This window comes from Octopus sinensis, linkage group LG24 (assembly GCF_006345805.1).
Source record: "Octopus sinensis linkage group LG24, ASM634580v1, whole genome shotgun sequence".
Lineage (NCBI taxonomy): Eukaryota > Metazoa > Mollusca > Cephalopoda > Octopoda > Octopodidae > Octopus > Octopus sinensis.
This window is the reverse complement of record NC_043020.1, coordinates 29,958,246-29,985,588: the sequence shown is the minus strand read 5'-3', so window position 1 is coordinate 29,985,588 and position 27,343 is coordinate 29,958,246. Positions and strand designations below refer to the sequence as shown.

At 40.1% G+C, this 27,343-nt stretch overlaps 1 protein-coding gene across 4 annotated transcripts in view; it reads left to right on the top strand.

The window, feature by feature from the left end:
• The window catches only part of LOC115223954 (MORC family CW-type zinc finger protein 3), a 35,531-nt gene extending 8,516 nt beyond the window's left edge, over window positions 1-27,015 (top strand). Inside the window, exons 3-19 of one of the 4 annotated variants that reach the window (XM_036513111.1) lie at window positions 3,830-3,962; window positions 5,946-6,163; window positions 7,166-7,316; window positions 7,831-7,969; window positions 9,749-9,877; window positions 10,308-10,439; window positions 10,877-10,974; window positions 12,022-12,123; window positions 16,032-16,046; window positions 18,403-18,435; window positions 20,661-20,795; window positions 21,363-21,446; window positions 22,064-22,097; window positions 23,000-23,092; window positions 23,521-23,721; window positions 24,606-24,646; window positions 25,760-27,015. In XM_036513111.1, coding sequence (XP_036369004.1) covers window positions 3,830-3,962; window positions 5,946-6,163; window positions 7,166-7,316; window positions 7,831-7,969; window positions 9,749-9,877; window positions 10,308-10,439; window positions 10,877-10,974; window positions 12,022-12,123; window positions 16,032-16,046; window positions 18,403-18,435; window positions 20,661-20,795; window positions 21,363-21,446; window positions 22,064-22,097; window positions 23,000-23,092; window positions 23,521-23,721; window positions 24,606-24,646; window positions 25,760-26,591 — 2,570 coding nt within the window. In that variant the 3' untranslated portion in view covers window positions 26,592-27,015. The remainder of the gene's footprint in view (window positions 1-3,829; window positions 3,963-5,945; window positions 6,164-7,165; window positions 7,317-7,830; window positions 7,970-9,748; window positions 9,878-10,307; window positions 10,440-10,876; window positions 10,975-12,021; window positions 12,124-16,031; window positions 16,047-18,402; window positions 18,436-20,660; window positions 20,796-21,362; window positions 21,447-22,063; window positions 22,098-22,999; window positions 23,093-23,520; window positions 23,722-24,605; window positions 24,647-25,759) is intronic. The other 3 variants (XM_029794703.2, XM_029794704.2, XM_029794705.2) reach the window with 3 other exon arrangements.
• Window positions 27,016-27,343: the final 328 nt, after the last annotated feature.

Sequence of the window (27,343 nt, the reverse complement as noted above, 5' to 3'; positions counted from 1 at the left end):
CAGCATTGAGGATGAATAAAGCAAGCTCATCCCATCCCAGGTGAATGCTGTCTCAAGACAAGAAGATATGACTTTATGAAAAAGATATACTGCTTGTTTCTGTCTTAACAGACATCATCAGCACATCAGCTGTCTTACTTTGATTCCAGCAGATAGAACCTAGCTATATGCAAAATGAGTAAAGAATGCTAAGGGCCTTGGCTAATTTGAATAATGTTGATGGACGTATGTGTGTGATCATTTCAGTGTCCATTTGGCCACACTTGTTTCGGTCATATTGTGCACAGGTATTTCCCAGGTAGTTGTAGAATCCTTTTTTCTTTACTGTTAATTAAAACATTAGTCTTAGTTAAGTTTACTCTGAGACCTCTCCACTTTAGGCCTTGCGTCTGTGTGTGTGTATATACAAGTGTGCTGAGAAAATACCGAGATGTTGCCACCACACGAAATAGGCACTTGCCAGATTCTTTACCAGTGACTGATGTTATTGTTGCATACAGCTAAAGGCGATGTTCCTGCATGGCCGCAGTGAAAGGAGTGAAACAAATAAAAATAAAAAGAATATATATGTATATGGAATTTATAGTTGTGGTACCAGTGTCACTGGCACATAAGAGGACCATCCGAACGTGGCCGTAGCCAGTGCCGCATCGCCTGGCCTCCATGCCAATGACACGTAAAAAGCACCATCCAAGCGTGGCCGTTTGCCAGCTCCGTCTGGCACCTGTGCGGTTGGCATGTAAAAAGCACCCACTACACTCATGGAGTGGTTGGCGTTAGGCAGGGCATCCAGCTGTAGAAACACTGCCAGATCTGACTGGGCCTGGTGCAGCCTTCGGGTTTCCCAGACCCCAGTTGAACCGTCCAACCCATGCTAGCATGGAAAGTGGACGTTAAATGATGATGATGTATGTATATAAATGTTATATCGTCAGTGACGATATATGGTGTGTGTGTGTGTGTAACAACATCACAGTACCATATATAACAGTATAACAACAAGCAATGTAACGAGTTATTCTTTTATTTGTTTCAGTCATTTGACAGTGGCCATGCTGGAGCACTGCCTTTAGTCGAACAAATTGACCCCAGGACTTATTCTATCGGTTCTCTTTTGCCAAACTGCTAAGTTACGGGGACATAAACACACAAGCATTGTTGAGGGGGATGACAAAAACACACACACATATATATATATATACATACATACACACCCACACATACAACAGGCGTCTTTCGGTTTCCAGCTACCAAATCCATTCACAAGGCTTTGGTCAGCCCAAGGCTATAGTAGAAGAAGGTGCCACGCAGTGGGACTGAACCCAGAACCATGTGGCTAGTAAGCAAGCTATTTATAACATGGCCAATCCTGTGAAATGGTTATCTTATTATAACCGTTTGCACAATAACGAGACTAACGTTCTCACAGTTTGACCTCACCTGTCTACTGGCTCATCAGTTTATAAGACTCATCCAGTCCACTGACGGTCAGGTATAGAGGTGCCACTTCACTCCACAACAACTCTCCTTTTAAGCTACACACTTTTCAGAGAGTGTGGGTGTACACATTTTTTTTCTTAAATTTCTCCCCCACATCTCCCCTGTTTTTAAAAAACAAAAATCAACTCTGAATGGGGTTCAATACTTTTTCTTTTCTGGGTCAACCATTAAAGGCTCTGGAAATCTCTCGTATTACCCTCAACAGGTGTGTCACTTTTACCTGATAATGGTACTTTCAAACATAGGGGACCTAAAATCCATCGGTTCTTCAATTCTTTTATTATCCCCAGTGTATCTTTTTCTCAACTGGTTTTCATATCTTTTGAAATCGAACCCTTGTCCTTTTGCCTTTTTTACCAATTCTATTACAAATAATACCGTCCTCCCATGATTGGTTTCCACATCTGTATGCTTTAAAAAGCACTTTTTTACCTACTTTCGAAATTTTTCAGTCTCATGCTTTAGTCATTGTTGTTATTCCAAGTTTTTGGGTTTTTTTCTCTGCTTGATAGCAGTTTGTTGAATATCAACTTCATCTTTCTCGTGAACATTAGTTTGGCTGGGAATTTGCCTGATGGTGCATTTGGGTTTGGGGTAACTCTATACATCATCATCATCGTTTAACGTCCATTTTCCATCCTAGCATGGGTTGGATGGTTGACCGGGCGTCTGGGAAGCTAGGAGGCTGCACCAGGCTCCAGTCTGATCTGGCTGTGTTTCTACAGCTGGATGCCCTTCCTAACACCAACTACTCAAAGAGTGTAGTGGGTACTTTTTACGTGCCACCGGCACAGGGGAGGCTGGAAATGGCCACAATTGGTTGGTGCTTTTTACGTGCCACGGGCATGGAAGCCAGTCAAGGCGGCACTGGCATCGGCCACGTTCGGATGGTGCTTTTTACGTGCCACCTTAGAAATTTTATTAATGCCAGGTCATCAATCTTTCTGTTGTTTGCTTTTCTTAATACCCTCTTGAACGTGTCCACAGGCCATTCTGCCTGACCATTTGACCGTGGGTGATAATGGTGGCATGGTTTTATGATCAATTTGGAACATCTGACAGAAATCTCTGTGTTCCATTATCGGATACAATGGTATCTGGTATACCATATCGAGCAAATGTGTCATGGAAGAAATCAAATGCTGCAGAGGATGTAGGAAGTCTACATTTACATACTTCTGGCCATTTTGTGTAGCTATTCACAAGAAATCTATGTGAAACCTGGGCCACCATGTCTCAGTCGTTGGCCACAGTTAATATCTTATAGTAGATGATTTCATTTTCAGAGCACAGCCTCTGCAGGATCTTATGAGATTTTCCATATTTTTATCCGTCTTTGGCCAATACACATAGTTTCTCATAAGTGCTTTCTTGTGCAACATTCCTGAATGTCCAATGTGAAAATCTTTCAGAATTCTTTTTTGCAGTATAAATGGTATTCCAATCTTCCGTGCATACATTGGAATGTTGTCGCATACGGAATATGAGTTTGAATCTAAATTTTCAGTCCAGCATGCATTTACTTTATTTTCTTTCAAGGTCACTTACATTTTATTTTTAAAATCATCCAATCATCATCATTTAATGTCCATTGTCCATGCTGGTATGGGTTTGACTTGGCTGGCACGCTGGGAGGCTGTGCCAGGATCCAGTCTGATCCTATATATATGTGTGTATATATATATATTTGTTTGTGTTACTGTTATTCTCTGTGTCCTGTCCTTTACTGTTTATATTTTGTACTGTCGTTACTGTCCTGTTTTTGTTACCATTTTTGCCCCTCCGCAAAAAAATCTCAAATTTTATTTAATTTGATTTTCGTGGGAAGGAAATTTTCATTGAAGTCATGTATTGCCTTGACCTTCAAAACGTGGAGTAGATGAATCTAAGGCGACTGAAGAAGGGGAATTTTCCTTGTTTTGTATGTCCTGTACTCTATTTTTTCGTTGTTTAAAAAAATGTCCATTTCCTTGGTTTTGTGTTTATGTTTTCGTTTCTCATTGTGTTCGACGTTTTTTCGGTGTCCTGTACCCATATATGCATGTATATATACATGTAGAGGTAGGTACGTACATATATGTATGTATATATGCTTATGTTTTATTTATTCATATATATATATATAGTTTTTAAATGTAGCACATTCATAAAAGATATTATCCCTGGACAAATGCCACAGTAAATTTGCCTTTTTTGAGATGTCTTTCTATATGATACACAGGTGGCTATTTTAATCCAATTCTGTTGCATGTAATTTTGATCTCTACTCAGTTTTTGGTGTAAGATTATCAGTCGTTGTCAGCCGTCACCTTTTTTTGCGTGTTTCCAGATAATGCCTATGATCCAGATGTCAACGCATCTCAGCTGTGGATTGACAAAACAATCTTTAATAATAAAATCTGTTTGACATTTGTGGATAATGGAAATGGAATGGATCCAGAGAAATTACTTAGAATGTTAAGGTAAACCTCTCCTACCACTCTCTCCCCCTCTCTCTATTGCTTCACATTTTCCCCTTCTACTCTCTCTCTCTCTCTCTCTCTCTCAGTCTTTCTTTACTAAATTCCAACAGAAATTTCTGCTTAGATATTTTACTTTCTCTGAATTTCTTTTGATTGTTCATTTCTTTCTGCTTTGGTTGCCTGAGATAAATAAATATACATCATCATCATCATCGTTTGACGCCCACTTTCCATGCTGGCATGGGTTGGACGATTCGACTGAGTCCTGGCGAACCAGATGGCTGCACCAGGCTCCAATCTGATCTGGCAGAGTTTCTACAGTTGGATGCCCTTCCTAACGCCAACCACTCCGAGAGTGTAGTGGGTGCTTTTACATGCCACCAGCACGAGGGCCAGTCAGGTGGTACTGGCAACAGCCACACTCAAATGGTGCTTTTTATGTGCCACCTGCACAGGAGCCAGTCCAGCGGCACAGGTAACGATCAAGGTGCATGGCTTAGTGGTTAGGGGGCGGGCTGATCCCCAGGTCAGACAGCGTTTTGTGTTCTTCAGCAAAATACTTCATTTCACATTGCTTTCGTGTTGTGTGGGGACCAGAATGTCAAAGAATACACCCAATGTTTAACAAAATAATCTTATATGGACCCTGGTTGGCAACCACTAATTTAAGGATTTTTTTAAATACAATCTCAACAGAAATTAATGCCTTAACTGATGTTATATAAAATGCACTTTTGCTGCACATGTGCATCAAAAACAATCCCCCCCCCCCCGAATATGTACAGCTGAAATTGGGGGGTGGGGGTCTAATTGGTTTGTTTGTCTTTTATTCCCCCAAATCTGATATTTGATGGGTCTGTATAAACTTCCAGTCATCTTAGAATTTTCAAAATAGCCATTGAATTTCCACAAGTACTACTAGTGTCTAGTATTATTTACTATACTGACCATATCCTTTGTCTAGCAAAGAGGAATGTTATGTTTGGAAATAAGGGTTGGCAACATGAAGGGCATCTAGTTGCTGAAAATCTGCCTCAGCAAACTCCGTCTGACCCATTGAAGCATGGAAAAGTGGGTGTTAGAAGATGACTCTTGCCATGACATTATGCGTTGGCTGTAAACAAACATTGTCATTCATTTCCAGTCTTGCGTAAAAAGACATGTCTAACCGTAACCATGGGGAATATTACCTTGCTTAGAAACAGGAAGAACATCTGGCTGTAAAAGATCTGCCTCAGCAAATACTCCCTGACACATGCAAGCTTTGGAAAATGGATGTGAAGTGATGGTGAGGAGGATGATGATGACAACAATATTTTAGTTGGAAAGCATTGGCTAACTTCTGGCTATAGTGAAAGGCACCCAAAGGGTCACACAATGGAATTGGGCATAAACCACATATGGTTGTAAAGCAAACGTTTCAAATGACATCTTCTTACTTATCTTGTTCCAGTCATAAGACTGCGGCCATGCTGGAGCGAATTCTTAGTCAAATGAATCGACCCCAGGACATTTTTATTTTATTTTAAAGCCTGGTAGTTATTCTGTTGAACCCTTTTGCTGAACTGCTAAGTTACAGGGGTATAAAGGCACCAACACCGGTTGTCATGTAGTGGTGAGGGACATACAGACAGAAAGACACAAATTCACAGTGGGCTTCTTTCAGTTTCCATCTACCAAATCCACTCACAAGGCTTTGGTCAGCCCAAGGCTATAGTAGAAGACACTTGCCCAAGGTGCCACACAGTGGGACGGAACCCAGAACCATATCATTGGTAAGCAAGCATCTCACCTTACGGCCACTCCTGCACCTGTGCGTGTCTGAAAAATTAAAATTGCATTGATATCTTGTTTTAGACATTTAGATTAAGTAACCATTTGAAAAGTAATTAGTGTATTGTTGTTAATTGCATTCTTTTAAAATTTCCTCTAACATGTGATGTTTTTTTTTCTTCTTTTAAATCTCATTGTTGTTTTTTCCAGTTTTGGATTCTGTGAAAAGGTTGCCGTTAGCGGACACAAACCGATCGGGCAATATGGCAACGGCTTCAAGTCTGGTTCCATGCGTCTCGGTCGTGATGCTCTTGTTTTTACCCGAAATCTGAACAGTATGAGTGTCGGCATGTTGTCACAATCATACCTCGAAGCTGTCCGGGAGGAGACTGTGCTTGTCCCTATCGTCACCTGGAAACTTCCTCAGAGTATCCTCTCTTATATAAAAATCGTTTTTTTTTTTTTCTTTTACTTGTTTCAATCATTGGACTGCAGCCATGCTGGAGCACTGCCTTGAATGGTTTAGTGAGACAAAATCAAATGCAGTACTTTTGTTTCTTTTTTTTTCTTAATTCTGGTATTTATTGTCACCCTCTTTTGATGATCTACTAAGTCACAGGGATGTAAACAAACCAACACCAGTTCCCAAACGGATGGGTGAGTGGGACAGATACACACACAGTTTCCATTTACTAAATTCACTCGCAAAACACTGGTTGGCCCAGAGCCATTGTACAAGACACTTGCCTAAGATGCCATGCGCTGAGACTGAACCCCAGACCACCAATTTGCAAGATGTATATTTGTAAAATGTGTGTATTGGCGGTGGTGATGGTGGACTGCCTGAAATTTTGGAGTGTATCATTTTGTAATTCTAACATTTTATCTCTCATCTCTTAACCATGGTTAAGGCAGCAAGTTGGCCGACTCCTTCGCCTGCCAGGCAAGATGCTTGGCAGCCTTTCCTCCATCTTTACGATCTCAGTTTAAATTCAATCAAGGCTGACTTTGCCTTTTATCCTTTCAGGGTTGATAAAATAAGTGCCAGTCAGGCCCTGGGGTCAGTGTATTCAACTTAACCCCTCCCCTGAACTTGCTGGCCTTGTGCCAAAATTTGAAATCAATATTATCCATAATCACCAGATCTAAAGACATTAGCAGTAATATGGTTGGGGTCCTGGATGATTTGAGCAAACTCAAACAAAGCATTCAGCCTGGAGTGTTATCCAGCAGACTTCAGGTGTATTTCTCTTTGTTCTACCAAAACACCACAGAATGGTATCTGTTTGTAGAACTGTTAGGAATGTGTGGCCTGAGAGAAGAATCCAACCAGACGGTCCCTGTATCTGCCTCAGCCCTTGCCTTTGTGTTCGTACTTGTATGTATTTCTGGTTTTCCCGTGTCTCTGCTTCCTTATCTGTTCCTCTTAGAAACTCGCTCTGCCAACCAAGGGAGTTTAAACAACTTAAGAGCAATTCTCAAGTACTCTATATTTCGCAAAGAAAGCAGCTTACTTGAGGAACTTGGCACTCTTGAAATGCTCAAAACTGGAACCAAAATTATTATCTACAATTTGAAAAGGTAAGAAAGTTTTTGTTTTTTTACTTTATTACTCTACAAGTGTAGAATTTTCCAAAATTGAATTTGGTCTGTGCTTGATTGTTAGGATTTCTCCAACATTAGGATTGGTACCTTTTGAAAAACATAGAATACCTCATAAGTAATATAAGTCCTAAATTCAGTGGCGGCATTAATGAAGATGTTACACGTTAATTTAATGTATTAAACTTACCTTTATTAATAATGAATATTGAATTATAAATATACGTATAAGATTTACACCTGTAAGAATTAGGACTTGTGATCTGCCCATGGACCTTTTTCTTTGGAAATTTTTGACCGTTGCACTAAAAAGTTTCCCCACCCCTACTCTTCAGTAATCTGTAAATTTTATGCAAACTATAAGTTTTATCACATGACAATCATTTTTACTACTTAAAACTCTCTCTCTCTCTCTCTCAGATTCTTGTTGTCTTGTTCTTCCAAGTAAGAACATAGTTATACCATTGTATTATTTCTTGTTTCCTTGTTTCAGGGGCAATGATGGCAAGCTCGAACTGGACTTCGAAAGTGATTCTGCCGACATCCGAAATCCAGAGAGTCACGAGTTTGATTACTCCTCTATCAACCGTCCTCTCAGCCAGTACTCACCCGAGTACCGTAGATCACTTAGAGTAAGATGGATTACTCTTCTTCCTCCAACATTTTTTTAAAATCTTTTTCATCATTCATGTTGGTATGAGTTTGGACAGAGGGCAACATGGGGCAGGGTGTTATGACTGGATGCTTTCCTTTTTTGCCAAACCATACCTGCTTTTCAAGTAAGGGTTTCCTTTATTCCACTGGCACTTTGAAAGTGCAGAGCTACCAGTCGTAACGATAACAAGGAATGTCAACATACATGTACATTGATTGTGAGTGAATGCGCACGCATAGATACACCAGACGCATGTATATATGTGTGTGTGTGTGTGTATATATATATATATATACATAATCAGATTGGAGCCTGGTATAGCCTTCTGGCTTGCCAGTCCTCAGTCAAACCCTCCAGCCCATGTTAGCATAGAGCGGACCTTAAACAATGACGATGATGATGGCTCACACTTCAGCAATGTAATTACACACGTGCTGTTGGTGATTTCTTTTCTTTCTTTGAACTTTTCCCTTTTTCCTTTCTGCACAAAGAGCTATGCTCAAAATGTCAATCTCTCTCTTTTCGCCAAGCATCAAGTAACGCATTTCTTGTGCACATCTTGTTACCCGTAAATTTTTACTTTTTTATTTGAATTGACTATATATATATATGATTATTTATATATATATATATATATCATCATTGTTTTAACATCCATCTTCCATGCATACATGGGTAGGACGGTTGACAGGAGCCAGCAATGTAGAAAATCTACCCCAGGTTACTGTGTCTGTTTTGGCAGGGATTTTATGACTGGATGCCCTTCCTAACACCGACCACTCCACAGAGTGGACCCAGTGCTTTTTCCATGGCACTAGCACTATATGTGGATTGATCAGATAAGATAAGAGAAGTGAAGTGAGAACACGGATGTTTATTCCTTTAGTTTACAACTGTTAATTGCATAATTGATATTACATCACCACATAAAATATAAAGAAGAATTTTACAAACTTTAGAAAGATGCAAAGCAGTTCTTTTTTGGAACATTGGATCTGGAGACACATCACATAAAGCTATAAATACTAGCAAATACTGAGTTGGAAAACTCCTTTTGGATAGAAAATGTCAAAGGATGATTCACAACAACAGACTTCCATCTATTAAAAAGTTCTTCGAAATGGCATTGGTCAACCTGGGGGCTATGTTAGAAGACTGTTTAACCCCAGGTACAGTGCAGTGAGGAAGGATTTCCAGCCTTAGACCCATGGCAAAGCAGATGTAGGGAGTTCGATGTAGTCCCCCTCTGGCTCGTCGGATCCTGTCAAACTGTCCATCCCAGACCGACATGGGAAAACTGACATTTGATGACGCTGACGATATTCATTCTGAACATGTTCCATCAGAGACTGGGCAAATGTAATTACATTCTCCAGTCTTCTTTGTTTCAGTCATTGGACTGTGGCCATGCTGGGGCACCACCTAGATGAATTTTTAGTCAAACAAATCAACCCCAGTAGTTATTCTTTTATTTTTTCTTCTTTAAGCTTGGTACTTATTCCATCAATCACTTATGCCAAACTGCTAAGTTACACAGACATAAACACACCAACACTGGTTGTCAAGTGGTTCTGAGAGGCAAACACAGAAAGACACATACACATACAAATGTATATATATATATATATATAATATACAATGGCTTCTTTCAGTTTCCCTCTATCAAATGGTGGTGATTCTTGTGGTTGTTGTTGTTGTTATAGTAATTGGTTAATTTTGGTTCTGTTTCTTTAACTCCATCTTCTCTGACTTTCAGGAATACTGTTCCATCCTCTATTTGAAACCTAGGATGAAGATTATACTTCGAGGTAAAAAAGTTCAAACCAAATTAATTTCAAAGAGTTTGTCCAGAACAGAAACAGACATCTATCGACCTACATGGCTTGTATCCTTTTCAAAATGACCAAAAATGACCCTTTTACATGTAGGTATGTACGTGTGTGTGTGTGTGTGTTACTGACAGTGACTTCAAAATACCCTTCAGTATTCTGTCAAATGCAAGGTTTATTCATTCGCAGTTTTGAATCATCCATGCCTCGTCTCATAGCTTCAAGATTTTGATGAGATGACTGTTTATCCTTAGAATGACATTGTAGGGTACGTGTGAGAGGCCTGATCTCGCCAGTTTAAAACCTAAACCTAAAACTGGTAGATATTTGTGCCAGATATTGGTCAGTTTAAATGCTAAAGGGTTAAGACATTGTGTGTTTCCCTTGGGCCACTTATTCCTATTGTGAGGTATGCACCTTATTGAATCTACATTATTATTTACTACGACATGAAGAAATTGTCCGTTTCCTTAGCTTTGCTTCCAGCCAAAACCAATTCTGCTTACGTTCGGCTTCAGTCCAAACAAGAATGAGTTTGATTCAGAAAATTATGGTGTGTTGATGTATCATCGGAACCGATTGATCAAAGCCTATGAGAAAGTTGGTTACCAGCGACAGGTAAGCTTCTGTTATCCTCTTTCTTTTTGCAGTCTTATGTGACTGTTTAACCCTTTTGGTGCCAACCTGTCTGAGATCTCCTCTGGTCCCATGATAGAAACTTCCTGTTTTAAAGTGCTAAATTTAAGCTTCTATCTAAATTTCATGTTAAAAATACGTCTCAAATACCATCTTGATAATAATGGTTATTTCACTTCGTTATTCAATATTAATTTCACTTCGTTATTTTCAATATTAATTGAAATGGCAGGGAGGTGCAAGGTTGTTAGAATGCTTGGCGAAATGTCAAGCATGTGTAATTATTTACACACAAACAGTCAGCAGTATTTGAGCACAGGACCTAAAGGGCTGACATTAACCAGGCTTCTTTACAGTCTCCTCACCTCGCTTTCTCTCCATCCCTCATAAAATACAACATTCTCTTTTTTTTGTTCCAGGCCAATGAACTTGGTGTTGGTGTTGTCGGAGTCGTTGAAGTGGATTTTCTTGATCCCATTCACAACAAACAAGATTTTAAACGAACAGACCGATATAAGTAAGTGTTTCTCCCATCCCTGTCCAAACACACTTTTATTTATATGTATTTAATATAGAACAATTGATGTCCGTTGGGTTGTTGGTTACAATTTTCCAATTACACCAATCACTGGTCAGTCCATTTTACTTCATAAGGAGCACAGGGCCGGTTTCTCTGTTGTCTATATGTTCCTCTCTGGACAGGACGCTGATCCATCGCACAATTAAGATCACAGGTCTTTTGCCTATGCCAGATGCAAATCATTATTATTATTATTAAGAAGGTGAGCTGGCAGACTCATTACCACGCTGGACAAAATACCTGGTGGCATTTTGTACATTTTTGCCTTCAGAGTTCAAATTCCATCAAGGTTGACTTTGCCTTTCACTTGTTCAAGGTCAATAAAATAAGTACCAGTTGAGTACTGAGGTTGATGTAATTGACTCCCTTCCCCAAAATTTCAGGCCACGTACCTGTAGTAGAAAGGATTATTATTATCATCATTATTATTAAGGTATCAAGCTGGCAGAATCGTTAGCACGCTGGACGAAATGCTTAACAGTATTTCACCCATCGCTATGTTCTGAGTTCAAATTCCGCCAAGGTCAACTTTGCATTTCATCCTTTCGGTGTTGATAAATTTAAGTACCAGTTGAATACTGGGGCCAATGTAATCGACTAGTCCCCTCCCCCAAAATGGCTGCCCATGTGACAAAATTTGAAACCCTTACTATTATTATTATTATTATTATTATCATGGCAGTAATCTTGCAGAATTGTTAGACAAAATGTTTAATTGCATTTCATTCAGCTCATTATGTTCTGAGTTCAGATTTCACCAAGGTTTGCTTTACTTTTCATCCTTTCAGAGTCAATAAAATAAAGTACCAGTCGTATACTGGGCTCAATGTAACCAACTTCCTCCTCCTCCTCCTCTCAAAATTGCTGGCCTTGTGCCAGAATTAGAATGAATTACTAATTAGTTTGAAGCTCGTTATTGATCCCCAACCGTCAAATGTTTATTGTTTGCTGATTCTAATTTCTGTTGTTGTTTGTCTTTTGCAGTACATTCATGACATCGTTAGGGACCAAATTAAACGACTACTGGAATGAGAAGTGTGGTGGTAGCAGCAGTGTGAAGATCCAGTCAGTGTCTAGTGCCACTGGGTGAGTAGGAGATGTTGTGGAACAAATCCCTTTCTTTGAAATTGCGATATAAAATAATTGGGTTGCTTCACAGGAAAGAAGCTTACACACACACACAACACACACACTGGCATGTTCTTACATATTCTTTTATTGGTTTTAGTCATCAGTTCAAGGCCATGCAGGAGCATCACTTTTACATATTTAGCTGATCATATCGAGTCCCAATGATACTCATTTTATTGATCTCTGTTTTTTGAACTGCTAGATTACAGAATGTTCTTGCTTTTATGATGGGTAAACATAAGCACACACATATATATATATATATATACACATGCACATGTGTACATACCCTTGGCTTCTATAAAAGAATCTACATACTGCCACTGCTCCAGCATGGCCACAGCCTTAGAGCTGAAACCTGTAAGAGAATGAAAGAATGTGCATTTTGTTTTTAAAGTTATAAGGGCCTGATTAGCAGGAGTGTTTTTGACAGCTATTTCTAGTAGGTACAGTGAGTTCATGGAGACATAGCACATTGAGAGAACCCTGCATAGAATTGCTGTAGAAGATTGTCATCTATGTAGAACGTGTCTTCTATCACCACTGGCAAATATGAAGCCTATTTGCTGAAGAGGTATAACGGGACTGAAACATGTCTGCAGTTGTCTTCCCTTCTTGCCAGAAAAGCATTGGTCATTGAGTTTATGGTTGTTTCTCTCTCTTCATATTTTTACTGCATTCTATTAAATGTTCACTCCATACTTGATGCCATCTGTTAAAAATGCATTGATCCCCTACTCTGATGCCCCCTGTTAAATATGTTCAGCCTCTGCTTGATTACTTTCTTACTAAAACCCTTTGCTTCCTATCGAGCAGAGGCCTTCAACAACTCTTCTCAACTCTGGGCTGTCTTTTCTGCTTCTCTCCAGTCACATCCTGTCTTCATCCTCTCTTCTGCCTCCATCATGCTCTCCCTAAGGGAAGCCCTACCTCTGCCCAGGTCTTCTTGGTTTGAAATTTTCATTGATGCTTCTGTAAATTTACTGTTTTCTAAGATGTTTTGGTCCTATGCGACCCCATTTCTAAGTCTAGGAAGAGGTGGTCCCTGTTAGCCTGGCCTCTGTCCTTCTACTTGTACAGCATAGGATAACTCTACCAGGAGCTTATGCTCCACTGGCACAGCTCTCAGGATCACGGAAGCACACAAAATCATTTCACTGCAACAAGGATTGGATCTGATGGTGGATCCCCAACTTGATGCTCTCTGTTAAATATATTTTACCTTCTTGTTCTTGGTTTGTCTGCATAACTCCATAAGGAGCCGAGGCCCGATTTCCCATTTCCTCTGGTGTATAAATTCCTCCTTAGATGGGACTTCGGTCCATCGCAGACTGACCCATTTTTGCCAGCTGAGTGGACTGGAGCAACATGAAATGAAGTGTTTTGCTCAAAAACACAATACATTGCCTGGTTCAGGAATCGAAACCACAATCTTATGATCATGAGTCCAACACTCTAACCACTAAGCTATGTGCCTCCCCTTCTAGCTGACACCTCTTTTAGATACATTCACCCCCTGTTCAATGTCTTCTATTAAATATTTTCATCTCCTGTTTGTTGCTCTGCTGTCTGATGGATGTTTGGGACACTCACTGAAGACAATTCATCTCAGATGCAACTAGAAACCAGAGCGAGAGAAAAGGTGCAGCTATGAACATCCACCACTTTCTCCTGGTTTAACAGATTGTTACAAGGAATCCTTCAGTTCTTTCGGGGAACTAAAACAAAATCCTCATTTTGCTTGAGGGATTAGCTACATCTAAAATTCTGTTGGTTTTCTTTTAGAGGTTGTTTTGAAAAAATTTGGTTCATGTTGCCCTTGTGTTTCCCAAATTTGTTTACTCCCTACTTGATGCCTGCTATCAAATACATTCAGGGCCTTACACAATCATATGTAGCACAATAAGTTTGATATTCTATTTAGAAAGTCGCATGAGGGATATCATCATTACCATCATCATCAGCATCATTTAACATCCCCTTTCCCATGTTTGCATGGATGTAAACCATGTAGAATATTTGGGTCTGATGCGGTCAGTTTAAATGCTAAAGGGTTAATGAAGAATGGATGAGGGTGGTGAAAATGGCCAGATTGGATGCAGTCCACAGCAGTCATGGGGTTGACTTGCCCTTAGTGTTCAGAGTGATCCTGGATCTGTGGGGTTTCTAGAGGAAGGTCTTCCTGTACCAGGAGGCATAAAGTACATCATTATCTTCTTTCGTTATTATTTGTGTGCCCTGTATTGCTTTGCAAGCGAAAGGCCCCCAATTGCATGACCCCTGACCTCTAGACTCATTCTTTAAAGGCAGGGAATGGGCAGAGCTGGCAACACAGGGGACGAAATGCTTAACAGCAGCGGAGTTTCGTCCATCCTTACTTTCTGAGTTCAATCTCTGTCGAGGTCATCTGTACCCTTCATCCATTTTAGGGCTGTTAAAATAAGTGCCACTCAAGTAGTGGGGGGGGGGGAGTGATGTAATTGATTTGCCCCTCCCCTCAAAAACTTCTTTGCCCTCTGCCAAAATATGAAACCATTATTTGTGTGCCATGTATATTTGTATTTCATGTTTTCTTTTTCCTTTTTTCCTTTTTTTCTTTATTTGATTTTTTTCCATGTAAATACCCCCATTATGTATATCTTTGAGATTGGTCCCTGCATCTGTCACCCTGGTAGCAAGTAAAAACAATCATCATCATCATCATCATTATTAATTGTTAGTGTCAGAAAAAATGCCTTGTGGTGTTTATTGTTTAACTTTTCCAAGTTAAAATCCCGCCAGGGTTGATAAAATAAAATCTCGGTCAAGCGGTTGGGGATCGTTGGTGCCTACTGCTGCCCTCATCCGGCTCTAAATCACTGACCTTGTGCTTGAATTAATAAAAACCAGTATTTGGCAGAATTGTTAATGTTGGAACAATGCCTTGTGGTATTTGTTCTAGCTCTCCATGTTCTGAATTCAAATCCCTCGAAGGAGTTCAAATCCCTCAGTCACTTACTGAGGTCCATGAAATATACTCCCCTGAAAATGGCTAGCTTTTTGCCTAAATTGGAAACAATTGTTGTTATATTATTACTACTATAATTAAGACAGCAAGCTGGCAGAATCGTTAGCATACCGGGCGAAATGCTTAGCGGTATTTTGTCTGCCACTATGTTCTGAGTTCAAATTCTGCCAAGGTCAACTTTGCCTTTCATCCTTTTGAGGGTCGATAAATTCAGTACCAGTTATGCACTGGGGGTCAATAAATTAAGTACCAGTGAAACACGGGGGGGGGAGGGTCAATAAAATCGAATCCCCACCTCCCATTTCAAGGCCTTGTGCCTTTAGTAGGAAGGATTATTGTTATTATTATTAAGGTGGCAAGTTGGCAGAGTGGTCAGCATGCTGGATGAAATGCTTAGCAGCATTTTGTCCGTCTTTGCATTCTGAGTTCAAATTCCGCCAAGGTCGATGTTTGCCTTTCAACCTTTAGGGGTTGATAAAATAAGTTACCATTTGAGCACTGGGGGGGTCAGTGTAATCGACTTACCCCCTCCTCTCTATAGCAGAAAGGATTATTAAGACTGTGAGCTGATAGAATTGTTGCTGAGGCAAGCAAAATGCTCAGAACCATTTCATCCAACTCTACGTTGCAGGTTCAAATTCTGCCAGGGTCAACTTTGCCTTTCATCCTTTTTTTTGGGGGGGGGGGGTAAATAAAAATAGTACCAGGTGAACACTGGGAGGGGGGCAATGTAATCGACTCATCCCCTCCCCCCAAATTGGTGCCCTTGTGGAAAAATTTGAAACCATTATTATTATTATTATTATTATTATTATTTTCACTTGCTTTACTAATCTTTTTCCCTCCTGACTTCTAGAACGCTGTTTCCTTCGTATGTATTACCTCATATTACTTCTACTACTACTACTTCTCCTACTCCTCCTGCTTTTTGCCTGCTACTTTTCACCTTGCCTCATTCTTACACTAGTTTGTAGCTGAATGCTTTCTCCCTTTTGTTTCTCTTGTCATCACTGGATATTTGCTCCTTAGATTGTAGTCCGTTTGTGTTCCCAACCACCAGCATACCACTCTACACTGATTCTCACATCCATGTTACATATGTTTCGTTGTTTGGTTTGTTTATGTCAGCAGCTGTTTTTACATCAGTTTTAGATAATGGTGGTGAGTGTTGTTATCTCTGTGTGTTGATATTTAGCAGAAGTAAAAGAGTGATGCAAGGCCTTGGAATGTCATGCAGTGGCACCTATCGATAAGCTTGATGAGTGCCAACTCCCAGAACTCTCAGACCTTGAGTCAGTTTGTTAAATATTAATAAAAATATACATAACTCATGTTTTGAGCTCTATTTTTCCTGTTTGCATCAACATACCTGGTATATATGTATATATTTTGTTACACATATACATGGTGCAATGGATAAATTGTCGCCATTTTATATTCTTAATTTCGCATATGCACATTGTCTTTGATTTCGTCGACTACACAGTATAGTAGGGTCAGTTGGGCACCGTCTGTGAGAAAAACAGCACCATGATGCAATTCACTCAGCCAGAAATTTGGAAAGACATGCTGACCAAATTAATTCAGTGTCCAAGTGTTTTCACCTCATCATTTAACGTCCACTTTTCCAGGCTCACATGCGTGAGAGGGGTTTTGTCAAGGCAGATTTTCTGTGGCCCGATGCCCTTACTGTGACCAACCCTTACCAGCTTTCAACAACATAAACATTTCACCATTACAAACAGGAAACAAGCAACATTGTTTAATGGTGATGAGCATTTACAATTGGCAGATGATGGCAAGGGTTTATACACACACACACACACAGAGGTCTTCTAGAAAACTATTGATTTGTCATGTCATCTGATGGATTAGTTTGGTCTGATGTAAATCCAGCTGCTGTTCTGTTTCTTATCCAATTACTGTGAAACATGTGGCAGTCAGCCATTGGTCATTCACTTAACACATGCATGTAGGATTTCAGACTGTGTTTCATGAAAAGTTTTTTGGGTTTTTTTTTGTTTTTTTACATACTGTATCATGATTTTGTTGTTTTTGTTTTTCTTGTTCCATACAATTTTACTAACATGAATGTCTACTAATTCTGTCTTAACATAATCAGTCACCACTGCAATAATTCCAACCCAATCCTGCCAGCCACCGTAGTCCATGCTTTTAGCTGTATCATTCTGTCGTTCACTAAATCCTAAACCTTCCACTTTCCACCTCTGTAGCGCAACAGAGTAAGAGACGTTTTGGCATTTGGCCATTTTGATGCTGCCCCATTTGGCATTGCTGATTCCCTGCTGACTTTTCTAACACCAGACAGTTTCATGCGTGTGTGTGTGTGTATGCCTCTCTCTCTCTCTCTCTCTCTCTCTCTCTCTCTCTCTCTCTCTCTCTCTCTCTCTCTCTCTCTACCATATTTTCCAACAAATAAGTTTATGTAGTGTATAGTATAAACCTTCAACCATTTTTCACTATCTTCCCAATTCTTGCTGCATTTCTCATGGAATCTTTGGTCCTCCAAACTCGTTTTGGTGTTGTCAAGTCTGTCTGCTTGTTTTGGCTGTAGATTTTGGTCTGAAAATCTCGACTTTGATGCCAGAAAACACAGTATTTCCATGCACACACAGATGTGTGTAAGTATGTGTGTGTGTGTGTGTGTGTGTTTGCTTCAGCATCCAAAAGTACAATTGCCAAAACAGGTTCACTCTCCCCTCAGCCATGCCAACTGATCAGCATCCTAACAGCCACACCTCAATCGTTTCGTTCCGCTTGTTCGCAGCAGAGTTCTTCCAACCGTAGTTAGTTGTTGTCCGTTTTTCTCTCAAGTCTTCATTTTGCCATGAAATCTGCATTAACAGTAGATCGTAGCAGCTTCTGTTGTTACTCCGAGTATCTCAGAACTCAACTGGTTCTTTGCATCCATTCTTTGAGAATTGTAGAGGACTTGCAATATTATTGTCTTGTGTTTTTGATGATATTTCTTAAAGTTAGAAGAATTAACCAGTGACTCCTAAACATTTTATTCCACCACATCCATTGCAAATACATCATCATCATCATCATCATCATCATCATCATCATTTAGCATTTGGTTTCCATGGTTTGGAGAGTTGGTAGAATCTTTAGCATGCTGGGCAAAATGTTTAACAGCATGCCATCCATCTTCACATTCTGAGTTCAAATCCCGCTGAGGTTGACTTTGCCTTTCTTCCTTTCAGGGTCATTACAATTGGTGGCAGTGGAGCATTGGGGTCAGTATAATCCACTTAACCCCCACCCTCAAAATTCCTGGCCTTATGCCAAAATTTGAAACCATTGTTATTATTATTATTATTATTATTAATATTCCTTTCAAGTATTGGGCCCCATGGAGGCAATGATTGGGGCCTTTAGCATTGTGTTGTGCTTGAGCTGAAGATCCATCAGGCCAAGCAAAATTGCAGTCATGCAAGGTACTGGTGCCACGCAATTTGGCACGTGAAAGGGACCCATTACACACTCTTGGAGTGGTTGGTGTTAGGAAGGGCCCTACTTCTTCACAGCACACAGATACACCCGACAGTTTTACAAGTTTGGTATGGAGGTGTACACTGGTTTATTACTGTGGAACCTTGCATCATCCCTGACTGAACAGGGCCAAAGTCAATCTTGCCATGACCACCCTGAATTTTATTGAGATGTAGTGTATCAAGGACTACATTATCCAATGTGACCCTTCTTTTTTAATGACTATATGCTGTGATTTGAGGGAGATTTTGTTGTTCTTTTTAGTAAGTCAAGTCACCATACTGAGGGTCTTCTTGAATGGTCAGAGAGGGGGGGGGGTTAGTTAGTATTGTGTTTGTTCTTGTTTTCTGCCTCAAAGCTTATTCCTTATTCTAATATTTGTTATTATGATGGAGATGAGAGTCACTCCATCTGATTCCAGGTGGCAGCACGAATGTTGCCAGTCAAATACTGTTATTGGATTAAATGTCTAAATTTCTGAATTTTACTTGTTGTTAATTAAGATTGTAATTAATTATCGCTTTAGCATTCAGATCACTCTGTCTCAAATGTAATACTTATTTATTCATATTGTTGTGAATTAATCTTGCATTATTATCTCATATCATGAGATTTCAATGATGTGATTGTTTATTTTTAGAATGGCATTGTAGGGTAGGTGTGAAAGGCCAAATCTGGCTGGTTTGATCATTTGGGCCAGGCATGGTTAATGATCTAAATCTCTGAGATGAGTCATCATTACTTAAAATTATAATTATCCTCATTACATTTTAATCGGGTTAATCTCTGCTCCTAATCAGGTGTCCTCTTCCTGGGGATTCACAAGGATTTGAACCTGGACATTGTCATTTCCCAGCTTCTTAACTACATCTTCAGAGTGTAAATTCAAAACTTTCATATTTATTCTATGTTGCAACCATTTTGGTACCATCCTGCTTGAGATTATCCCTGATTATCTGGTACAAACTGGTTTTAAAGTAATCTTGATCAACCCTTTGGCATTCAGATTATCCTGTCTCAAATTTAATGCTTATTTATTGACCTTGTTTTAAATTAATCATGGATTATCTCAAAGCATTGAGATAATGACATTGTAGGGCAGGTGTGAGAGGCCAGATGTGGCTGATTTGAACATAAAACAAGGAGACTATTTAGACTATTTATGTGGCCATTTAAATATGAAAGGGTTAAAACTTCCATAAAAATTCCATGTGAATCTGTTTCAAATGTCAGCTTAATAACAACAAAATTCTTCATCATCATCATTTAGCGTCCGCTTTCCATGCTAGCATGGGTTGGACGGTTCAACTGGGATCTGTGAAGCCAGAAGGCTGCATCAGGCCCAGTCAGATTTGGCAGTGTTTCTACAGCTGGATGCCCTTCCTAACACCAACCACTCCGTGAGTGTAGTGGGTGCTTTTTACGTGCCACCGGCACGGGGACCAGGCGAGGCTGGCAACGGCCACGAACAGATGGTTTTTCAGAATTATTTACAGACAAAAGCAATGTTCTTAAGCAGCAATTTGGTACCAAAAGGGTTGATTAATGAATTCTTTAATCGTCATCAGGATGTTTTATTCATGGATGTGTACATAATAGCAGATTGGATTTGAACCTGGAACTTTTTATGTCTAAACAAATGGTAAATGCTACATCGGATTAAAGGATGTACTTATCCAGGAATAAGACGAGATTAATTACAATCTTAACAGCAGTTATTAATGTTGTTGTTTAATTAGCCCTGATGAAGCAGGCCTATGAGCATAGAGTTCCAGAGGGTTCCATCCATGACTATCCCATTTTTTATTCAGATATAGGACCCTGAGGACCACATTATCCAATGTGTCCTTCACCTTTGAAGACAAGTGAGATTTGGCTGCTATTTTTAGCAGAGTGAATACAAATATTTGCCTAAGAGTGGTTGTAATTTGCTGCCTGTTCACCAAAATTCTTTGATTTATTTTTACAGAGTTGCTCCAGAACCTGACTGGTTATGGGTGCAGTGTGATAACTGCTTGAAATGGCGCCGTCTGCCAACTGGGATTGGGTTCCGAGACTTACCAGAGAAATGGTATTGTCACATGAACCCTGATGCCTCTCATAAGTAAGAATTTTTCCTTCCAACTCTTTAAATTGGTCAGCATCTTCATCAGTCATGGATGTGTGTGAGAACTGTTATTGTTGTATGTGTGTGTGTGTACTAATTACTGTACCTGAAGACAAAAAATACCCCTGGGTATCTCAGGCACACCCCAATTTCAACAACAGATATTCAGAGGAAAATTTTTTAGTGCACTCAAGCATGTAATAATATAGGTCGAAACTTCACATACAAGATCCAGGTGGGGTTTTTTTTTTGTCTTGTTAAGGTTGTTTTGGGGAAGAAATTGTGACTTATATGCCATCAAATACATTAGGCTGGTACTTCGTGTGTGTCCTCCATATAAATCAGTTGGTGTTGGTGTGTTTGTAACTTTACTCTTCCTGTTACCAATCATTGTGACGTGTATGTTGGTCTGTGTGTAGTATCGGTGCCTCATTGTTTTGATGTGTGTGTGTGTGTGTAGTCTTGTGTCTAATATTGGTGTGTGAGTGTGTAATATTAGTGTAGAGTGTGTATATGTAGTTGTGTGTCTAGTGTTGGTGTAACTCTTACACTTTGTATTTTCAGTCGATGTGATGTTGAAGAGGAACCAGAAGATGAAGATGAAGCCCTCCGTCGACCCTCCTACGAAAAAACATTCAAAAAAGCTCAGTAAGTATCATCTACGTAAGGTTCAATCTCCTCCTCAATACATTTCATTTCAGACTCTCCTCCCATGCCATCACCATTATAATAGTTGCTGCAGTAAATATATTAACAATATTTGTTATTGTGTGCAGCACATTGATGTAATTAAGTTTGTTTTCCAACCACATGGCTTCAAGTTCGATTCCACTGCATGACACCTTAGGCAAGTATCTTCTTCTATGGCCCCAGACCAACCAAAGCCCTGTGAGTGGATTTCCGAGATGGAAACTGAAAGAAGCCTGTTGTGTGTGGCAGCTGTGGACATCACTGTCCATCTTTTTCAGTTTTCCAAGGCTTGTTTAATAATGAGGAAATATTCTCTTTTTAAAGTTTGGTTTTTATTCTATCAGCCTTTTCTGCTCGGTTACAAGGATGTAAACAAACCAACATCGGCTGCCAAGCGGGGTGTTGACTATATGATGGGCTTCTGCACAGTCTCTGCCTACGAGATATTGACTGGCACAGGGCTGTAGGGGAAGACACTTGCCAAAGGTGCCACGCAGTGGGATTGAACTGGAAACAACCACACAACCATTCAAGAAGAAATATTGATGCTTAATTGTCGATTTTGTGTTTTTCAGAGAAATCCAAAGAAAACGAAAACAAATTGAAGAAGTAAGTGTTGCATTGTTTATTTCTGAAATGATGCGTGTGGGTGGGTGGGTGTGAAACAATGTGAAGGAGTATGGAATGTTAACAATGCGTGTGTGTATATATATACACATGTATATGTGCATATTGCATGTGTATGAATGTGTTTATATGTACATACCTATGTGTGTTTTTGTGTGTGTGTGTATGTATATATATATATTTATATACACATATATAAAATCATCATCATTTAACGTCCATTTTCCATGCTGGCATGGGTTAGTGTTTTGGCACAGCTTTTACAGTTGGATGCCCTTCCTAACACCAATCACTCAGCAGAGTGGACTTGGTGCTTTTTACGTGGCACTCGCACAGGTGAGGTCAGTTTTGGCACAGTTGTTACAGCTGGATGCCCTCCCAAATTCTAACCACTTTATTTACAATATGGACTGAATACTTTTTAAGAGGCACCTGCACAGCCATAGAAAACTATGCCAAATCAGGCTGGAGTCTGGTGCAGCCTTCCAGCTTACCAGCCCTGGTCAAACCTTCCGACCTGTGCCAGCAGCATGGACAGCAGGCATTAAATGATGATGATGATGATGATGATGATATATATATATAATGGACTCTCCCGTTGTTAGACGACGTATGAGGGTTCGGCAATTTCTTACCGAACAACCACACATGATTTGTTTATAGTGATCAAATGTTTGTGCATAATGAAATGTTTTAAAAGAAATTTAAAGTGCCTACGTGATAACTGTAAACCTACTTTTGGGCCACCCTGTATATATATATGTATATATATAAATGACAGCTCTCCTGCCCCCCCCCCCCCCACCTCCAATACTTCCATGCCAGTGTGGAAATATGGTTGTAAAATGGTAAAAATTTCAAAATGTCTTTGTTTTTGTTTTCAGTTCCAGAAACAGCAAGAAAAAGATTCCCAGTTGGTGGCCATGAAAAAGGAATTGGAAAGGCGAGACCGAGACATGAGGCAAGGCATTGTGGAGGTAAGAAAACGATTCAGCAATTTTTATTATTGATGCTGTTGTTGTTGTTGTTTAGCTCCAGATGAAAAGAGACAGAACAGACTTGTGGCAAAGCTGTTCTTTATTCCGGCAACACTCCTCTCTCTGGCATCCTTCCTTCAGTACCACACCCAACTCAGTTAAGGGGTCTCTCTTGTCTTGCAAACACTTGCTGACCTCAGTAATGCTGGTCCCATGAAAAAAGCACCCAATACACTCTGTAGAGTGGTTGGCATTGAGAAGGGCATCCAGCTGCAGAAACCCTGCCAAAAACAGACATGGAACCTGGGGCAGCCCTTTGGTTCATTGCTTCCTCTTGAAGCATCCAACCCATGCCAGCATGGAAAAGTGGAGATTAAGCAATGGTTATTACGGTAGATGTTCATTCTTATTTCTCTCTCTCTTTCTAGGTAACCAGTTCAACAGAGAAGAAACCCAGCACAACAGAATTGACACAGGCTCAAAAGGCTTTAGAATCCTTAATCCAAAAACAAAAAACCCAAGCAAAGATAATCCAAAAACTAAAGTCACAAAAGGACCACATCAAAACGAAGCAAGTTGAGATCTTGAAAGCAGCTGAAGTTCTTCACATGGTGCAACGACGTAACGATGTGAGCATCTTCGTCTTTTCTTTTCTCTCTCGTCTTTAAAGAGGAGTTCTTGCAGCAATGTGTGTTGTTTGAGGGATTCTTGGAGATTGTCTACAGACATGGCTGTGCAGTTAAGAAGTTAGCTTCTTTAACTAAATGGTTTTCGGTTCAATCCTACCAAAACCTTGGGCGTGGAAACTGCATGGACACCTGTTGTGTGTATATATCAGTGCCTTACGTTGCATGTTTTTGCATTGACACTGTCTGAGGAAAGGGAAGATGTCATGATAACACTCCCTGAAGACAATGTCTTGTAGCTCTACCATTTTGAAGATCAGTAGAAGGAAAACCCCTTACCTGAGAATGCAAGTAAGGGTTGACAACAGAAAAGGTATCTGGCCGTAGTGTACTTTAGTATGACTCTGACCAGCCCATGCCATTGTGGATAAGAAACTGCTATAAAATGAACAAGACATTATATATATATATTATATATATATATATATATATATATATGCACACACACACACGCATATGCCTATATTTATGCATATACACACACTAATGTTGTACTCATAAAAAAGACAGTCCTTTTCTGTAATTCTCAGTCTTTCTACTTTTACCCTTTTTTTTTGTTTCATTTTTTTTTAAAGTTATTTTTATATTTTCTGCCTCCCCCAGCTTCGCTTTTGTTTCTTCTTGTGTTTTGCTGTTCTTTGTTGCTGAACACAATTTTTTGTTTCCGCTCCATTGACTTCTTGTATTAATCTTCTTCTTCTTCCTGTTATTCAAAGTCAAGTAGTTTCTCCATAACCAAGAATTACTTTGACTGTTTTAGTTGTTAAATTCCCTGATTGACTTTGAAAGCTGATCTCTTCTAAAGAAATGTCCAATCTCATTTGCAGAACTACCTCGACACAAACTGGTCAAATGTCAGCTCCACAAGGTAAGTGTATCAAACCCTTGTCTACTTGATCACTTCTCTATATTTGTATGTTTGGTGTGTACACAGTTCCAGCATGGGCAGAGCACTGATAACCAAAACAAACCAATAGTTCAGACAGGCATTGGTGGCCGTCCTCAGCATATAAATATAAAATCCATTCCAGCTTTGGAAAGAAAAGTCTTTTCCTATTTCAAAATGGGAAACAAATAACTGCCTCCTCTTTGGGACTTAATTGATAAATTTAACCAAAATAATATTCCCCCTCCATTATTCAACATAATTCCATCCGTTGGGCATAAAATTCTTCGAATCTGGAACCAAACCCTTTGTATCATTTTTATCTTCTTCATAATTAATTAACTGTTCTCTTATTTTAAAAATAATTGCAAAGATGGATGAAGATGAGAAGAGTAAGGCAAATGAGGGGAAACTTCTGTATTTACTATCATAATTTTTTTCTTCTTAGTAACTGGGACCCTTTGTGATGTCCGAGCAGCCCCTCCTTACGGACTGACCAGTCACGGATGGTTTCTCTGCAAATGTTTCCAACTGACAACAATACTTCTCCGCATGAACTTCTTTGGTTTAGTTTAACACTTCATGACATCCCACCAAACATAGAACATAGCTTTTTTCAGGTGCAGTCCTGGTTTGGGGATGGATTCTCCTTTTTCATTCGGTGCCAACCATTGCCTTTTCCGTTGAATATGATCATAGAGAATCTACTTTTCATCACTTGTGATGATTCTACCCAGGAAAAGTTTTAGTGGCAAGTTTATTCTTCAAAGATGAGGAGGCAGCAATTCTTTGATTAAACTGCTTGTACTGCAGATTTCCACTCGAAAATTTGTACGAGCCGAGACTCGTACAATGGGGCACTCATACTGCGAGGTTCTGCTGTACTTAATATGGATGTAACACTTATCCACTTCCATGTTTTGAATTATCGTGGATTATCTCAGCTTCAAAATTTCAATGATGTGACATGTTTATTTTTAGAATGACATTGTAGCATAGGTGTGAGAGGCCAGATATAGCCAGTTTAAATGCTAAAGTATTAATGTCTGTTTATAGCATTCTTGTAACCGTGTGTCTGTTTTCATTCTCTTTCAGCCAACCGAACCGCATGATACCCGCAGCTGGCGTGACTCCTCCCAGTAAACGTTCCTTAGACGCAGCACCAGAAACGGTCACTTTAGTGAAGCGCCATCGCATCAAGACAGAGGATGGTAACTATGTGACAGTGACGTTGAACGAGGACACTGCTCCGGTACCTGACCTGGCCACTCGTCGGCGAGAAGAGAAAGAGAAGAGTAACCAGGAGCCTGTTGGGGTGATTGATTTGACAGACGAAGATGACCCCAAAATGGACGGTACCAATGGTATTCTGCCAGCATCAAATAGCAATATGATGCCTACCTCAGACGTGTCGGTGGCTGTTGAAGTCAGCGAAACACCAATAGACATGGAAGTAACAGCAATGGAGGTAACAAGGAATCGGTCTTCGGTTGGTGCCAACGAGGTTGTCTCTGTGCTGCCATCGGCCAACAGGGCAGGGAATGAGGACGACGGCATAAAGATAATCTCTGTGAATTCTGTTGCTTCGTTGCCAGCGCAGGCGGCTGCAACCGATTCTGTTGTCTCTGCTGCACTGCCACAGAACAATGCGTCCCCTGCTGCGGCGCCTCCTGCATCTGCAGCAAGTGCAACTGCCTCGTCCCCACCTTCCTCCTCTGCTTCTGCTTCGAGGCTCGCATCCGAGGCTGCTGCGAGCGAAGACGGGGAAGAGGAGAACCTGGATTGCGTGAAGAAACGGTTGAATGAGTTGCGCGAAAATGTGAAGAGATTGATCGAAATAATTGTGCCAAACATTGACTTTGGTGAACACAAAATCGATGATGTTGTCGTGGAGATGATTCGGATAAATTCGCAGGTGAACTCATGAGAGGGGGCGTGGGGGGAAAGTGCGGGAGTGAAACATTGACAATACGAGAGAAGAAGAAGAAGAAGAGTAAGTCGAAGTGGATGAAATGTGAGCAAGGGAGGAGAAAGAGAGAGAGAGAAACAGATAGACAGAAACACAGAGAGAGAGAGAAAGAGTGAATGAGTGAGAGAGAGAGATGGAGAGAGACTGTTGTGTAAAGGAATTGGTTGGCACCACAGCAACAGCATCAACTGGACACAAGAAGAACTGACAAGACTTTGGGGAAGCGTCCTCACGGTGGCGCTGGTGCTGTTGTGCTTTTCTAATTCAAAGAAACAAACCAGTCCAAATTCCATCGTTCAACATTTGTGGATTTACAAATTCCTTTGTGAAGAAAGAAAGAAAAGTCTTTTATTTAAAAAAAAACAAAAATTTTCTTTTTTTATCTTTGTTCTTGTTGGTATCTTTTTTTTTAATCTTTTGTCTCCTGCTTCTTTCAGTCATTAGACTGTGGCCATGCTGGGGCATCCCTCTGAAGAATTTTTAGTCAAACAAATCAAGCCCGGTCCTTATTATTTTCTTCAAGCCTTGTACTTATTTTATTGATCTCTTTTGCTGAACTGCTAGGTTATGGGGATGTAAACACACCAACACCAGTTGTCAAGCAGTGGTGCAGAACAAACACACACACACACGGCAGACTTCTGTCAGTTTCCATCTACCAAACCCCACCCACAAGGCTTTTGTTGCCTTGAGACTAAGAGTAGGGGACA